Raw genomic sequence first — 16,184 nt, 5'->3', positions numbered from 1 at the left:
GCGTTTTTTCCCGCGTAAAAGGGGAAACAACGAGTATCGCTTATTGTCTCGCGTCTCCGCCACGTCGCACTTGCATTACATAACGATATCTTAGAAGTAGAATAATCAATGGCGTTGTGCGGTTTGCGAGCGGATAGGCGACTGTGTTCTACGCCCGTGCGAGTCCTTCCTTTCGCTACCAAGCCGCACGATGACTTCTGATTGCGCCGCGGTGTGTGTTGGCACATTTTCTTTCTTCTTCTTTTCGAACGAACAATTGAGCTGTCGATATGTTCTGATCATCGCGTTCTTCGGGTCCTCGGATTGCTCTGTGGTGATAATTAATAAGTAACGCCTTCCGACGATGATGAGTCACTGTTGTACATAATGTTTCTCTAGTATGTACTTGCGGAAGTTAAATTGATTAATTTGAATTTTATTGTCTGTTAATACGTATACATATATATATATATATATATACATATATATATATATATATATATATATAAACTAAATTTACCAAAATAAAGTTAATAACAAATTACTGGAGACAAACGCGTGCGCAAACCGCGCGCGCGTGTGTGTGTGTGTATACCGTGTGTGCGCATAAAAGCGACGTTGGCGATCGTGCAATTTACTTTGCGAAAAATGTTTTTTAAATAGCTTGTAATGTTTTAAGATGTAAGGAGCGTCTGAGAGAAGCAATTCAAACTCGTTTTATATCTTTTGACGCGCTACACGGCCGGCGTAAGACAAAAAAAAAACAACGTTTATAAATAATTAGCGGTAGAGGAAAGCATAGATATCCACTTTTGTCAAGAATTTATATATCGTTCATTTAGGCTACAATTAAATCGACTCGCAATCTCCCCGAGCGTCTCGTAATTAATGGCGTTACACCCTATTCTACAGTCTTCCCTTTAATTACCCTAATTAGCGAAATTATCCAGCCCTCGTGGAAGCCTGTGTGAGAGATACCGCGGAGATAGCGCACTAGGGTGTCGTCTACGTTTCTACGAGTTCTACGTCTACATTCCTAGTCGCTTAGTCATTACAAGTTACCTCCCCTCTCGTCGTTACTACGACGATCAGGTTTTATCGTTACGTCATTCCCGTGTAATTTCATTTTATGCGACTTGCTTGGAAGCGTCTCTTCGCGTTGAATAGCTTTCGGGAAATTATTTCGCTCGCGTTACCGACTTCGGAGACTTCGGGTTTCGCGAGTTTTGGGCTCGTCAAGCACGCGTTTGATCCTTTTGAATCTGGCCAGAGCGTTGCCAGATTCGCTCTGCAAGCCACCGAAGGCTTCTCTGTATTCTCTGGCTAAAAGAGGACTCAATTCCTGCGAGCTGCCCGTGAAAGATGCTGAGGAATCTGCGCGGCCAGCAGGACTCTGCCCTTCCTCGTGACCCTCGTCTTCGTTAGCAACGTGCAGGACCGCCTGTTCCTGTCACAATTTCGACATTATTCGACGGACGTGTAAAAAAATGGAGAATACAAAATTCTGCGAAACAAAACTCTGATTTTCGTTTCCAGCCACTTTTGATACCGATTAGGTTATGAAAATGTCGAGCAGAATCAACGAGTCGTTCATCTTTTTAAAATAGTATCTAATAAATCATGAATAATATTTTTCATAAGGCCTACAAACTTGCCGTTTGGGAGAAAAAGAGTTGCGGTATTTGAAAATAAAAGATCCTTTTCTTTTTCTATAAATTCATATATAAAATCGAGAGGTATTATTCGAATAGAGAAGCGCACACGCGTCTGTATGCATCCACAATCGTTGACTCCGATTTTTCATTGAAGATGCTGGCGACTCGTAGCGGGAGTTTCGGAACTACTCTACACGGAGATGTGATGACTCGTCGAAGAGTTTACGTTTTGGCTAAGTGGTTCGCATCTCCGCTAACGGTGCCATTTTATTTTTATTAATTCCGAGGTTTCCGCTACGAGACGCCACCATACCTCACCTCGAAGAATCGAGGTAGTGTGAGTCAACGACAAGAGAGACCTTTGCGAATATCGGATAGTACTCTTAACGGCTGAGTCGGAGAAACTTTTATTTTCAAATTCTACGGCTCAGAGACGTCCAGATCTCAATTTCCATTCGATCTTACCATTCCATCGTTCTCACGAAGATAAGAGCCCGAGTTTTCCACGGGATCCACGGATAATTCATCCCCCGATTTTCCATCAGCCTGCTCAGGCAAGGGGCAACTCCTCGCGCGACGACGCTCGTTCGTCACCAAGATCGCCTCTCTGGCCCGCTCGCGTTTCTTCTTGAAGAGTCTCTTCGACGGACTCTGGCCAGAGGCCTCGTCGCGACTCCGAGCGGACTGTCTCTTCGGGTTCTCGCGCGACGAACGCTTCTTCGAGCCGTTATTCGTCTTGCCGGTCTCGCTGGGTCGACCTTGCGGCTTTTCTCTTTGGCGCCGTTCTCTCTTTGGAGATCGCTTCTTGTCGCCGCTCCTCGATGAAGAGACCGCGTCGACGTCGCGTATCGATCTCTTCCGGGCCGCGCCTTGACTCTTCTCGACCGAGTCCTCCTCGAGACTCGGACTCTCCTCGTCCTGCAGCTCATCGAACCTGGCGTTGTTCTCCCGGATGTCCCGGAGCCGCCGTTGCGCCTCCAGGTCGCGCAAGATCTGCTCCTTCATCGAGTCGATCTTCCGCTGTATTCGATCCTCCACGCGCTTCTCCGCGCAATCCGCGCTCGAGCTCGGCACCGCCTCGTCCGGTCCTTCCGCGGATTCTTCGAGCTTGCCAGCGATTTTCGGAAGCGACGGCTCGTCGATTCCTCTCGACGACTCCACGCTGAAGACTTCCGCCACGATCTTCGAATCCTCCGGCTTCCCGGGGTTCACCTGAAGCTCCGGGGAGAAGCTCCCCTCGCTTCTCATTCCCGCAGGATCGCTCGCACTCGACTCGGCCGGCGATCCTGGGCTAGCTTGGTTCCTCTTCACTCGAGCGTCGCTGCGCGTTTCTCTCTTCTCAGCTTCGTCCGCTGCCGAGTCCTCCTCTCGCACCGCGGCCATGTCCTCTAGCAGCTCCGGCGAGTCCTCCTCCACCTCTTCGTAATCCTCCGCGCCGCGCTTCGCGACGTCCTTCACCTCGTAGTCGTCGTACAGACTCGACCTCTCGTCCTGATCGGTGTACCTGAGAGCGGCGGTCGCCTCGCGAGGTAGACGCACGAGGCTGCTCGTCCCTTCGTCCTCGTCGACCTCTTCTTCCGCGTAATCCGCTTTTTTCTCCAGGTGGCTGGCCGCGTGGTTGTCATCGATCGTTCTTTCGACGTTTGATGGTCCAACCGGATTGTTACTCGCTGAGTCTCGCTCAGACCTTCCCGCGGCTTCTCGTTTCCGCCTGAGACGCGCGTCGCCTTCCTCGGGCTTCGGCTCCACTTCCTGGGTCTCTTTCGCGTCTGCACTCGGTTGAGGGACAGCCTGAACGGATATCTCTCGGCTCGTCCTGCAAATGTGGGATTTCTTGGCGATAGACGTAAAGCTTCGACGAATCGCCGGTTCGAAAATGAACGGGCGATGTTACGAGGCGATCTATGAGAATCCACGTACTGGCTCAATACCTGCGAGGGTTCTTGGCGATTTTCGCCTGGCAAATCGGCGCTAACGATACAACCACGAGCAACCACGCCAGGACGAAGACGCGCACGTAGCCGTGCGATCGATCTCTCATGCTGCTGCTGCATGAGCGGAGCTCTTACGGCGCGCCGGCGGACCGCGTGATCGTTTTCACGTCAAGGACTAGACGAACGGTGGGATTTCTCATGTCCTCCGGAGCGAACTGTCAATCCGCCTCAAGCCGCCTGCGAAACAGCGAGCTGTTCGGTACGGCGAGTTATCGTATCGAAGCGCGATTACGCCAACTTCTCATGTTACATCGAGTTATGTCGACGTAACATAAAATAATCGAAATGTCTACATTTATTTCAGCGACTGAAGCGTTTGAACGGGAATTTCTTCGCGTTACACTTGCGAGGAATCGCGAGGTATACGTCCTCCGATTTCGACGAGACTTGGCGCAATTGTAGAGCAGCCGAAAATAAGAGACCCATATCTCTTTTTTATCGGCGTCGGCAAGTAGATTTAAGGGGTGAAACTGCCCCTCGAAGTCTCATCTCCCTTATGCTATCTCGATAATTATTACACGCATAAGGGAAAAATTTTTCAAACAAAAATTGTACGGTTTTCTATGCTGTGCAATTTTTGTTCGAAAAGTTTTTTCACACACGCACACAGTACAGTGAAAACATTCGGGGTTTTCCTTCACAAAAAGATTTTTATTAAAAAACTGGTATTTGGTAAATAAAATTTGTTTCTTCTTCTCTGCGTACAGGCGCGTATCGCGTACAATTAGAATAGTAAATACAACTTCACCGAGATAATCAGATACCTAAATTTATCAAGCATCGCCCAGGCAAGGGCGCATTAATTAATATCTTCGAGGGAGCGAGCGCGACGCGTTCAAGCCGGTGACAATCGCGTCGCCGTTGTCGTCGCGGCACAAAGAGCGGGGTAGACAGCGGTGGGGAGTGGAGAAGGAGACACGGCGACAAGGGTGCAAAGAGAGTCTCGTCGTCCTTGCCTGCATGCGCCGGTTACAATATACAAGAGACAACGTTACAAATCAAAGTTACACCTACGACTATCTGTATCAGCGACTGCTGGGCCTCGCTCGCGATCATCCGTTTCGCGCTGACTTCGCGCGCAGTCGGAGCGAGCGCGAAATAATGGAAACGATCTCCGGTCAACTAGACGAGTCTCACCGATCCGAGCGCTCTCGCTGCGCGGGGCGAGAATTCCGCGCTGAAATCTCGCCAGCAACCCGCCCGGCGGAATCGACGACGAGCAGCTTCGAGCAGCGGCTCTCTTCTGCTTCCTCCACTTCTCCCATGCGGACTTCTCTTCCTCGCGTCTCGCGGCAGTGGCGTTTGCTTTAAACTCAAGGGGGAAAGTGTACCAAAACACGTTTGTGCATCTTTCAGGGAAAACGGTGCCGAGGCCCTCGGCTCTGTGGCGCGCAGGATACTGCTTCATTAATGTTTCTCGAGAAACGCACGCCGAGTCCGCACGAGACGCTCGCGCGTAGCCAAAGCGGCGCCTGGACGCTTCGGGAAGAAGGGAGAAGCTCGTCGTGCACCGAGCTTGCGTTTCTGAAGCTCTCTCGCTGCTCCGAGCTTCGGCGAGCCGGCCAAGCTCCGCTTGGTCGCGCGAGCGCGACACGCATCTTCGCAACATCTGAGCCGCAGGATCACGCTAGACTAACGCCGCCGGCATACCTCATCCTCAGCGGAGGACGTGCGCAACGTCCTCGAGAAGCTCCGCGTAGCGAATGCGTGGCGCACAACCTCGTCGGGTACTCAGCGGGCGTTTCTTCGAGCGGGATTTTACGCGGAGGACGACTCAGCCGCCGAGTCCCTCGAGGCCTCGAGCGGCCTCTCTTCAGATCGTATCGAAATGAATGCCTCGCTCGACGAGTGAGAATATCTTTTCATCCCGAGTTGGAAGTTGATATCACCGCCGCGGAAAGTCTACATTCACCGTGATCGAATGCAACATCTGCTCGTACGAGTTGGAAGTCGATTTACATGAACGAGAGAGACGTTCGTGCTTGCGGAACCGAGAGAGAGACAGAGAGTAGCTTCGCGGTGGATTTCGTGGATTTTCTGCTCGTTTCGAGCGAGCCTTCACCCCAAGAAACGTCGAGAGAAGGATAGAAATAGAGGAAAACAAGAGAAGGAAAGAGAGAGAGAGAGAGTATCTCGTTGATTTCACACACGACACGCTGTATAAAATACACTTCTCCTCGCCGCGATCGCGCAGCCACACACGTTTCCTCCGCAGTCCCAGGTGGAGCTGGACACATTCCCGCCATACAACTCACGCACGTATCGCGAGCACCTCCCCTTCGGTGCGCTCGTTCGCGATCGCGCCGCGACTTCGACATCGGAAAGCGAACCGACGTGCCGAGAAGTCATCGTCGAGCAGCGTCCCTCGGAGCGAGATTCCCCACGCGACTTCGTCCCATCTGCACATCTGTATCTGTACAGCTGATCGTAAAATTCACGAGAGACTAGAGCCCTATTCTGCGCATTTTACTCAGCGAATTAACCGTTCGAACGATGATCGCGACGTGCTGTCGGTTTGGTCGCCCGAGAGGAAAAGGACGCACGCGAAGAGCCGAAGACTCTTTGCAGCGTGAACGATGAACGACAAGGTGTGCTCGCTCGAACAGGTGCGGAAGACACGCACGATCGGCGGCGAGTGCCGCCTCTGTCGTGGGAAACGGGCCTGATCGAAATGGGACCAACGGTCGAGCACTATGTGACGTTGTGTGATAAGATGTGTGCGTATAATTCTCGTGAAAAAATATCGTTCCTGCGGAGCTGCTTGTACAACGAGGGAATGCATTTTATTTCGAATCTTCCTGGATGATAGGATCGCGCATTTGCATGACTCGTATGTGTGTGTGTGTGTGCGTACGGTTAAAAAAAATAAGCAAATTTGCATATTTGCGAAGAAAATACACATGAATACGCATGAATAATACAGGGAAATAATAATATACGAAAAAAATATATATGAATTACTTTTGAAGTATAAATTTGCAATACTCGGTGCGTCAAATCGTCCGCGGCAGCGCGATGATGTAAAATCGGAAACCGCTGCGGATATCCAATTTCAAAAGGATGCTCGCAAACGAACCGATATCGAATATTGAATCACGTCGGAGGGAATAAATGAAAATAAAATGTACGCGATATATTCGTATTTCCAGCCGCGCGATAAAGCATCACCGCGTGCAGATGATATTTCAAATATTTCGACGAGAAATCAGAGACAATACGGCCGCGCTTTAGCAAAATATCCTCTCTCTCTCTCTCTCTCTCTCTCGTACTATAAATTCGCGTTTCAACGTGTAAGAATATTTCCATCTTCGCAAATGCGATTAGTATTCAGCGTCGTTTGTGAAGCTCCAGCACAATTCGGGTACACACACACACACACACAAAGAGAGAGAGAGAGAGAGAGAAATTACATTCGCGTTGTGTAATTTGAATTACGGGACACGCGAAAGAAACTCACCTTCGCGCGCTCGCAATTCGGTCTAAATCTACCGTAGAAAAATAAAAAGATCACAAAATATATAGAAACATTTTCTTCGTCGGTCGTCAAAGCGGAGAGACCCCGGTCGCCTGCAACGTCGATACGATGCGAGACGCAATGCAGTTTTATACGCGTGCTATCTTACTGTTAGACTGGTTATACGGAGCTTGAGCAATGTAACATTGAGCGGTTGCACAGTCGAGCCGTAACACCTATCGCGAGATACGGTGAAAACCACGACCTGAACAATGGCGGGAAATAAACAGCGCGTCTGCGCGAGAGATGCTGGCGCGTGACGATGTAACGCGGCGTGCGGAAGAATGCAATTAGGGGACTTGAAGAATCGCACGCGCGCGATCTTGGAAATCTCTGTGAACCACCGACCCTGTTTTCGAAATACTCGTGACGAGGGAGCTCCATTGACCGACGAGATCCCAGATGAGTGTAACCCGAGCGGAAAAGCGCAAGTCGCAAGATCGATGAATTCGGAAAGAAAGACACGCCTCGCAAAGACGTGGCCTTCGTCTTGCCGGAAGATTTTCCTAACGGTGAAAATTGACCCCCAGCGGGGAAGAAATAGAGCAAGGGAGACTGCAAAATTTGGAACATGGAAGAACAGCGCGTTCTGACGTGACCCAAGGTTGCCTCTCCCGGGGGAGAAAACGGCCGTACGAAGTGTGAAGGGGCGTGATACATCAGTTGCAACAGGAATTGAGAATCACCGTAATGCTCAGGTATATTTGCTCAGGTGCACAAATGCATCAACATTGACCAAGGAACCTTAGTAACTTCTCGGTCTCGGCTAAAAGGAAAATTCATCTGCGTCGCCTCGAATAAATACAAATAAATATATTATCGGATCTCTCGATGGAACAATCGCGCGGAGACGCTCTTCGCGGCGTTTGCGACGAGCGAAGCTTCAGTCTGGGGGGGGGGGGAGGATCGGCGAACGGAAAATTGATTGAGTTTGCCCCCGCACAGGCGCTTGAAATCCATGAATCCGTGAATCGACGACGACGACGACGACGACGACGACGACGACGACGACGGAAAATTACGTTCTCCCTGTCATGTCCCTGTTAATCCTCGATCTTTCTCTATCGTTGATACAGATGTACATTGATCCCGGCGCTCGCGGCCTCCCACCCGTGTATGTCCGCCTTATGATTTACATTTAAGTTTTACATTTTACAACGAGAACGAGAACATTCAATCTCACACACTTCATGTTTTTTTGTTTTCTTCCGTTTCTTCCCTTGCTTATAAGTCGATCGACACGCGCAATCGTCAACAGGCACACTTTTCTTCTGCGCTTTATAGTTGCACACAATTTCAGACACAATTACGTGCTACCTTAATATCCCAGAGTTTAATCTAATATATTACAGAGCTATATCAATAATTATAGGCCTAATCCAGCGATCGCGCGCCGTTTCCTTACACAATACGGAGACTCGCGGCCATATAGGAAACATTTCGTGTTAATCTTACGTGATACCTTAACTTCGTACGTAGTACGCGGCATGGTCTAAGCGTTTTATAACTGTTCATTCGTTATACTAAATATTTCGGAATACGAGCGAGGCTTATTATATTATTATAATAATTATTATTATTATTATTACTATAATAATCATTAGTATTATTATTATTATGATACATCAGCCGTGGCGACCGATGCTTTCATGCTGTCATTTGTCGTGTATTCCTGTTTTTCTTTTGTTTTTCTGCTTGATTTCCGAGGGCCAACGCGTGTTTCACAACGCGTGTCGCCTCGATCTGCCGTAAAACCACCTTTTGTCCCTTTCAAACGCGCGTCTCGCACGCGCGTTACGAAGCGCTTCGCGTTTAAAAGAACTCGAAGGCGAGGTGGGGGAGGGGCGGGGGGAAGGAGGGGGAGAGGGAGAAACGCGGATGGTCCGTGGTGAAATGAAAAGCCGCGAGAGCTGCAGAGAAGAGGAGCCGACGAGAAGAGGAGAAAGAAGAGAGAAGATCGTCGTGGATCCGAGACGAGTAAGTACAACGCGATCGCGACGTGGTCCGACAACACACTCGGTCGACGCGATTCAGCTGCTGAAGAAGATTCGATCGCGCTCGATCGGAGGTAACGGCGTTCCAGCAAATTAACGTCTAATCGCTTGGCTCGTTGGCACGTTGGTAGTAGCGAACGGAGCTGATTATCTTGGGTGTCGGAGGGAAAAAGGGAACAGGCAGCCGCGCGACCGCGCGTCAGTTGCAGTGAGGACAGCTCTGTGAGTGACAGGTGAGAAAAGGGGCAAGACCTTACGTGTCTGTGCTTCACAAGGGAGAGCAAACAAGGGTAGCGGCGGCCGACAGAAAAGTGGGGAATCGAATTAACGAGAGCGCGATGACGCGGGCCCGACGACGCTTGTCGGCCACAGAGAGAATCGTCGATTTCACTTTTACACTTTTAATTAATTCCGTTCCCTCTTTCTCGCGTCGTCTGTACAAGCTGCGATATATCGCGACTTACTCAATGTACGATATATGTAAAAACGTTACGAATGGAGTGGTAGGTACTTGCTATTAGGTCACTGGTACTTTAGTCGTTGATATACAGGGGCACCTCGGGACTACGTATAAATGCGTTACTCCCTCAGCGAAAAATTCCACGGCTTCGAATTTTCAGTAGATTCTTTCCGCGGCCGACGATTCCCGCGGAAGTGAGACAGAGATAAGGTTCGCGTGGATCGAAGCTCTCGGCTAATTAAATGGACGACGAAGTGTGCCTCGTGTGTGTTTCTTCGATTTTTAACGGATATCCGACGCGAGCCATACATGACTAAATATATGACACGAATACACACACACACACACACACACATATATATATGTATACACATATACACATTACCCGTTTAATTTTAACTTCACCAACAGCGAACGCTATTTCATCGAGGCGCGTTAAAGAAGGACGTTAAACGTCAAACCCGCGAAAGAATCCGTTATTAAAAATAGTGCAACAGCTTTAGACACCCCATATGTATACATATATATGTGTGTATATATATATATATATATATATATATTGTATACTCTCTCTGTCACATGCACCTGTTCCGACAGAAAAGCAGCGAAGCGAAGTGGCACGGCGCGATAATGAGCGCGACTTTGTACGTAGGAACGAACCAGGCAACCACCGCAGATCGCGTTAAATAAATATCGAGGTGGACTAAGTAAACTTCTTCGAGCGGACATGTGGCGAAATAAAAGAGACAGTAAAACCGAGGGGAGGCGAGAGAGGAGAATGAGCATGGGTGGCGCGGGTGGAGAGAGTCGTTTGCGGATATGGAACTTCTACCATTTTGTCTTGTATCTTTAACTTACTGAGAGATTACGGATGTATACAGTGGGATTAGCTAATCAGTCTTGTGTTAGAGGCTCGTTAATGTCTAGACTCAACTGCATTGCATTGCGCGTTGCTCGTATAAATTCTTTCCCCATAGCTCGTCCCGTACTAGGATTCGCGTCCGATATTAATTATCTCACGATTGCAACAAGTACTGGCTGGGGGCTAGTCAACGGGGGGAGGGGAGGGGTGGTGGTCTTCTCCGTCCGTCGCAATCGATCTTGCTTTCTCACCGGGGCTAAGACAGTCTACGTTCTCTCGTCTACTCAAAAGCACGTGGCATGCCTTTGAATCTCAGTCATTTCGTGGAGCGACGCAAAAGTCCGGGGCCGCCCGACGCGCGACGATCGCGTGAGCTGCTGCGGAGAGTCCGGCTTGCGCGCGGCTGAGCGCGGCAAGCGCAACGTGGACGACATACTATTGCACGATATGGAAATTCATCATGACTCATGATTGCGAATTGCACGGTGTGTGAATCATTGCGGGATAATACATTGACTATCGATCAAAAGGAGGTGCTGTCTGTTATCAGTGAGGAACGCCGCGTCCTTCTTGGAAGACGCTAAGGTAGGCGACGCGCGCGACTTCCTACGCCGGCTCCACGAAATGGTGTCGTTACATAGACGCATAGCCTATGTCACATGCACAAGGTACGTCGAGAAAGTTTCGGGACAGAATCGATAACGGCGATAACGGCGATAACGAGGCGATGACGAGGCGAGAAGGAAAGAAAACTTGGACAAAGTTATACTTAATGCTCGCTTGAGAAACATCAATGCGGCGGCGGTTTGCCGAGTTTGACGCGGAGATCAGACGGCGATATCGCAACGTCAAGTTTCTTTCGCGGGTAATTGCGAATTCTTCACTCTCGTTCGGTCCCGAAACTTTCCGTATAATTTCGTTTCGTGTCGGTTTGCTTCGTTGGATGTCTACATTCGCTACATATCTAGAGACACAGAATGAGAAACGAGAGTAGGGCGCCGTTCAAATTAACATCGATACCTTCAGCGGCACTTGATTTGATCGTCACAATTTCGGGATTAAGGTATCGGCACGTCGATATCGAAGACGATTACGCTGTGCCGTACTGTGATCTGTGCAACTATTTGGTATTTCGTCACAAATGTATGACAGCACAATTAAAGTGTATTTTTCTTAGAGTTTATGAACTCTGCAATATATATCGACAAAATGTTTGTCGCGGTCGCGAACGCTCGTTACTGGAAATGATTTTCAACTTGAAGAGATCCTTACTCTCTAATTCTCCTGTTATACGTTGGAACAATTGGTAGATTCAGAATTTTAGATCAACTGATGTAATAAAGTCAAAAACATTAAAACAACATAGAAAACATAAATATAATAGACATTTGTAAATTAGAGGAACGCGCGATATATATGTATGTATATAGATATATATATATATTATTTTGTATTTGCTAAGTTGACTTATTCTGAATCACCTTCTACGTATATATACGCGCGTGTGTGTATCTCACACACACACACACACACACACACACACACGCGCGCGTGCGCACACATACACACACATCTTCCAACAAATACGTCGAATCTATACTATTGTACGAGAGTTCGAAGCCTAAAATCGTACAAAATGGCGATCAGATGCGATTCACATTCCATATAATTTATGAAATGTGTCATCTCTCTCTCTCTCTCTCTCTCTCTCTCTCTTTCTTTCTCTCTCTACGAACAAGGTATCGTACCAACTCAGTAACCGCCGATCTAATCGCCACTTTGTTTCGCTATACTTATTACAAAGTCGGGAAATGAATCCCGGTGCTGTACAAATATATAGTACTTATAGCAGAAATTAGCGTACCTTGCGACTGAAAATTAAATGAAAATTCTATGATACAAATAATCAATCTGCTCAATTCTTTGATACACGCTTACATGCTAAATAGTTAATGGGGGAGATGGGCTGCCACATATTTGTCAGCGAATATCTCAGCGTGGCACTGTCGCCTGCTGTATTCGCACTTTTCTTCCACAGTGTACAGCCCAATTTCGAGGAGAGACGTTTGGCTTAAACCGGAGCTCGTTGTGACTCCACGATAACGGTGCCTTCAGCTAAAGCTAAATTTCCCATATTAACGTACACTACAGCGATAGCTTCAAAAAGACAGTATCTGATATAAATATATTCGCTCTTTCTCCGACATGCATCGCAGCGCAACAAATATATAATTAGCTGTACACGCACGTAGCAATATTTAATTATATTTAGAGAGACGGAATTAAGACATGGTAACACCCGTATAAGGAAACCTCACACTTGTTTGTTAGGACCTGCATATAGTTACGTCTAGAGATTTAAAATGTAAACTTATGAGTACAACTTATGTTAGTCTAAAAGAAGCGCATTGGGCGGTGCCTCACGGTGCACGTAGGAGCAATTAACAGAGCCCCTTCGTGGCGCGTGAATCACCGTTCTCGACGCGATTCTCTCGAAACTGCGAACCAGTGTGCTTATTAATTTGGCACAGACACTGCCTTTTTTTTTTTTTCTTTTGCTGGAATATTTTCGTGTTGATTTTCTCCGTGACAATCAATTTCCAAAGTTGTATGTATATTTCCAAATATTTTATTATTATAATTCCAAAGTCTCATATGTGTGATTTTGTGTCCTACCACACGTAGAACGCCGTTGAATTAACGTTGAAAAGATCAACGAAGCTACGTGGTGGTGTTACCGATGTAACCGTTATTTAGTGTTTCCGGCTTGTTCACGTACCCGCCCATGCTCTTGCTTTCGCTTTTGTCGCCATTAATATCGATATCTATAGCGTCCATCGACGGAAAGTTCACGTGCATCGGGGCAGTCTCCTTCTTTTCGAGGCCCAACATGATTTCGGGACTACGATTCTCGTAATCGGGATTACCGCGCGGTTTACACGAGGGATTCGGACTGTCGAGAAAGTTTCGCTTGACTAAACTCTGAGGACTCGCGGACTTTCCCAGGGAGACGTAACTTACGTTACTGCGAGATGTACTTTTGTTTTGTATAAAAGGCGAACTCTTGACCGATTTAAGGCTGTCTTCTACACAAGGCAAGTTCAACGTGTCCTTGCTAGATGCGAGCGAATCGCCTGAGATGCCGTCGAAATCGTCGAATCCAGCTTTGAGAGGTACCTTCGACGAGTTCATGTCATGGAAAGTGGAGGCGACCTTCGAATTTTCGCCGTACGTGTTTGTGTAACGCGGGCTCGTGTTGTTTTCAATACTAGCAGGTTCGAAACTTGCAAAGTCGCCGAAATCCTGACGCAGCGGCGAGTCTTCCTCACCCTCGACCTCTTCTTCCCGCAGGTCCTGCAGAGCGGCCATTTCCAAGTCTCTGCGCAGATTAGATTCAAGAGAGTGTGAGATTCGGACAAATTTTCGTATCGTATGATTTAATGCAGATTTATATAAATACACTTACTTGTCATTTTGCGGCGAATGCGTACTATTTTGATTTCGGGCTTCAATTCCTTCCGGACTGTGGTAAAAGCTAACCCTCTCAAAGGCCTCTATACTAACTTCTTGCAACAACATTGTCGCGATGTCTATGAACGTAGGTCTTCTCGTAGCTTTATGACTCCAAGTACGCCTCATCAGATTATAAAGCGAGTCTGGACAATTTTCCGGTCGTTCCATGACACCTCCTTCTATCACATAGCGCAACACCTGCACAAATAACAACGTGGTGAGTTTGAAAAGCATACAGCGCGATCCAGACGGGTGTGTCCTGTCGTGGAAATTATATTCACCTGATCGTTTGACAAGCCTTGATACGGCTGCGAAGCTAGTGTTACCATTTCCCACAGTACAACCCCGTAACTCCATACGTCAGAAAAGCTGGTAAATACACCGTCCTTCAAGCTTTCCGGCGCCATCCATCGGACAGGCAACAGTCCCTTGGTTCCTTTCCTATAGTAATCGGTCTCGTATATGTCTCTCGTCATTCCAAAGTCGCCGATTTTCACGGTGAGATCCTCAGCCACCATACAATTGCGCGCGGCCAAATCTCTGTGGACGAATTTTTTCGCAGCGAGGTAAGCCATGCCGTCCGCGATTTCGATCGCCATTTGTACGATTCTCTTCAACGTCGGCGGTTGTCTGGAAAAATTCTCGCATACGTCCGGTCGGTGGCTCCTCAAATATGTCTTCAGATCACCATTCACCATAAGTTCCATAACCACCAGTGTGGGTTGGCCCTGCGATACTACACCCAGCAATTTGATTACATGGTGCGTATTGAAAGCCCTGCGACAGAAGCGGATTGTGTGAGTCGAGTGAGTCCAAACTGAGCGATTGCAAAAGTGCCAAACACGATCAACAGTTTACCCCTTACTTCATTACGGACGCCTCGTTGAGGAATTCTATGCGTTGACGGTCGGTCGCATTCTCGTTCACAGTTTTCACGGCGCATCGTACTTCCGGGTTGCCCTTCACAACATCCCTGGCCACTCCCTCGTAGACCATGCCGAAAGAACCGTTTCCTAATTCCCGCAACAGCTCGATTTTCTTTCTGGGTACTTCCCATTCGTCGGGCACGTATACAGTGCTCACGTATTCCGGATTCACCGTTGCGATCAGTCTCATGCTAGCATTCCTCGATAATTTTCTTCGACACACTTGAAACACCCCCATGGAAACGAGTATAAAGATAATGCAAAAGACCACCAACAAAATCCAGGATGTACTACTGATCGTGCCGTACTCCTCGATATAAAAAATTCTCAGCTCGCTGTACGCGCCGTTCCCAGCTAAGCTCGTAGCCCGGACTTTGATGGAATAATTTCCAGCAGGAAGATCCTTCAAGACGTAAGAGTTACCAGCATTGGTAAAATCGCGCCTTGTAATGCACACCACTGTTGGCTTAATCTGCACAGGAAACAGTCTGCATTTAGATAAGACATAACACGATACTACAATACATACTAGATACAAGCTCTAAATTGCGACGAAAACTAGGAACTTCTGTAACTCTTCTAGAGACTCTTCTAGGGACTGTTTTTTCTTTCTTCAAAAGACACTTTTTACTATTTTCTACTTTCACACACACAAAAAAAATCGAGGACACATTGCCCGCGATCTTCCTATTTCTCCCTTACTTTCTTCTTTGAAACATTCGCGCTCTCTCTCTCTCTCTCTCTCTCTCTCTCTCTCTCTCTCTCTCTCTCTCTCTCTCAAACTGCGATAGAGAAATTTAAGATGTGTATTACTCACATTTTTTATGTTTATTCTTTTGTATTCGATTTGGTACGTGACAATTAGGCCATTGGGTTGAAGCGGTTCTTCCCAATTCAACGTGACCACTGCGACACTATTGTTCTCGCCAGAGACAGTCGCTCGAAAAGTGTTCGCTGGGATATTATCCGCACTTTCCATAGCCAACGTTCGATACGTTTTCATGCTCTTCGTCGAGCAATTTTTTATAGACGTCGCATTGACCCGCTCTCTACAGGCCTGAACCTCGATGTCGTACACGGCAAAGTGCCGGAGGTTCCTCATGACGTATGTAAGATTCGTGCTCGGTACTAACACCTCGAACGCTATGTACGTGCCATTCTCAATTTTATTGTTACTGTTTTCCTCGTCCTAAACACAGAACACATACAGTGAATTATATATATTTTGCTGTAAATGACAAAGATCGCGCCGATTATTTCTTACTGATACTTTTACTACAGGTTTTA

At 47.7% G+C, this 16,184-nt stretch overlaps 2 protein-coding genes across 5 annotated transcripts in view; both read right to left on the bottom strand.

Annotated features, from left to right (window-relative positions):
• Positions 1 to 659: 659 nt before the first annotated feature.
• LOC105186032 (actin cytoskeleton-regulatory complex protein PAN1) lies at positions 660 to 3,718 on the bottom strand. The gene is made up of 3 exons (XM_025302393.1): positions 3,566 to 3,718; positions 2,100 to 3,450; positions 660 to 1,426 (listed from the first exon to the last, which is right to left on the bottom strand). Exons 1-3 carry the CDS (start codon positions 3,673 to 3,675, stop codon positions 1,172 to 1,174), a joined length of 1,716 nt encoding a protein of 571 aa, XP_025158178.1. The 5' UTR covers positions 3,676 to 3,718; the 3' UTR covers positions 660 to 1,171.
• Positions 3,719 to 5,750: 2,032 nt separating this feature from the next.
• The window catches only part of InR-2 (insulin-like receptor-like), a 48,913-nt gene continuing 38,479 nt past the window's right edge, over positions 5,751 to 16,184 (bottom strand). For all 4 annotated transcript variants that reach the window (XM_025302516.1, XM_025302521.1, XM_025302519.1 and 1 more), the window contains 5 exons: positions 15,715 to 16,086; positions 14,837 to 15,369; positions 14,253 to 14,748; positions 13,925 to 14,169; positions 5,751 to 13,837 (listed from right to left, as the gene is read on the bottom strand). In XM_025302516.1, coding sequence (XP_025158301.1) covers positions 13,180 to 13,837; positions 13,925 to 14,169; positions 14,253 to 14,748; positions 14,837 to 15,369; positions 15,715 to 16,086 — 2,304 coding nt within the window. In that variant the 3' untranslated portion in view covers positions 5,751 to 13,179. The remainder of the gene's footprint in view (positions 13,838 to 13,924; positions 14,170 to 14,252; positions 14,749 to 14,836; positions 15,370 to 15,714; positions 16,087 to 16,184) is intronic.

Source organism: Harpegnathos saltator, unplaced genomic scaffold (assembly GCF_003227715.2).
Source record: "Harpegnathos saltator strain DR-91 unplaced genomic scaffold, Hsal_v8.6 scaffold115, whole genome shotgun sequence".
NCBI classification, from domain to species: domain Eukaryota; kingdom Metazoa; phylum Arthropoda; class Insecta; order Hymenoptera; family Formicidae; genus Harpegnathos; species Harpegnathos saltator.
This window is presented reverse-complemented; position numbering and strand designations above follow the sequence as displayed.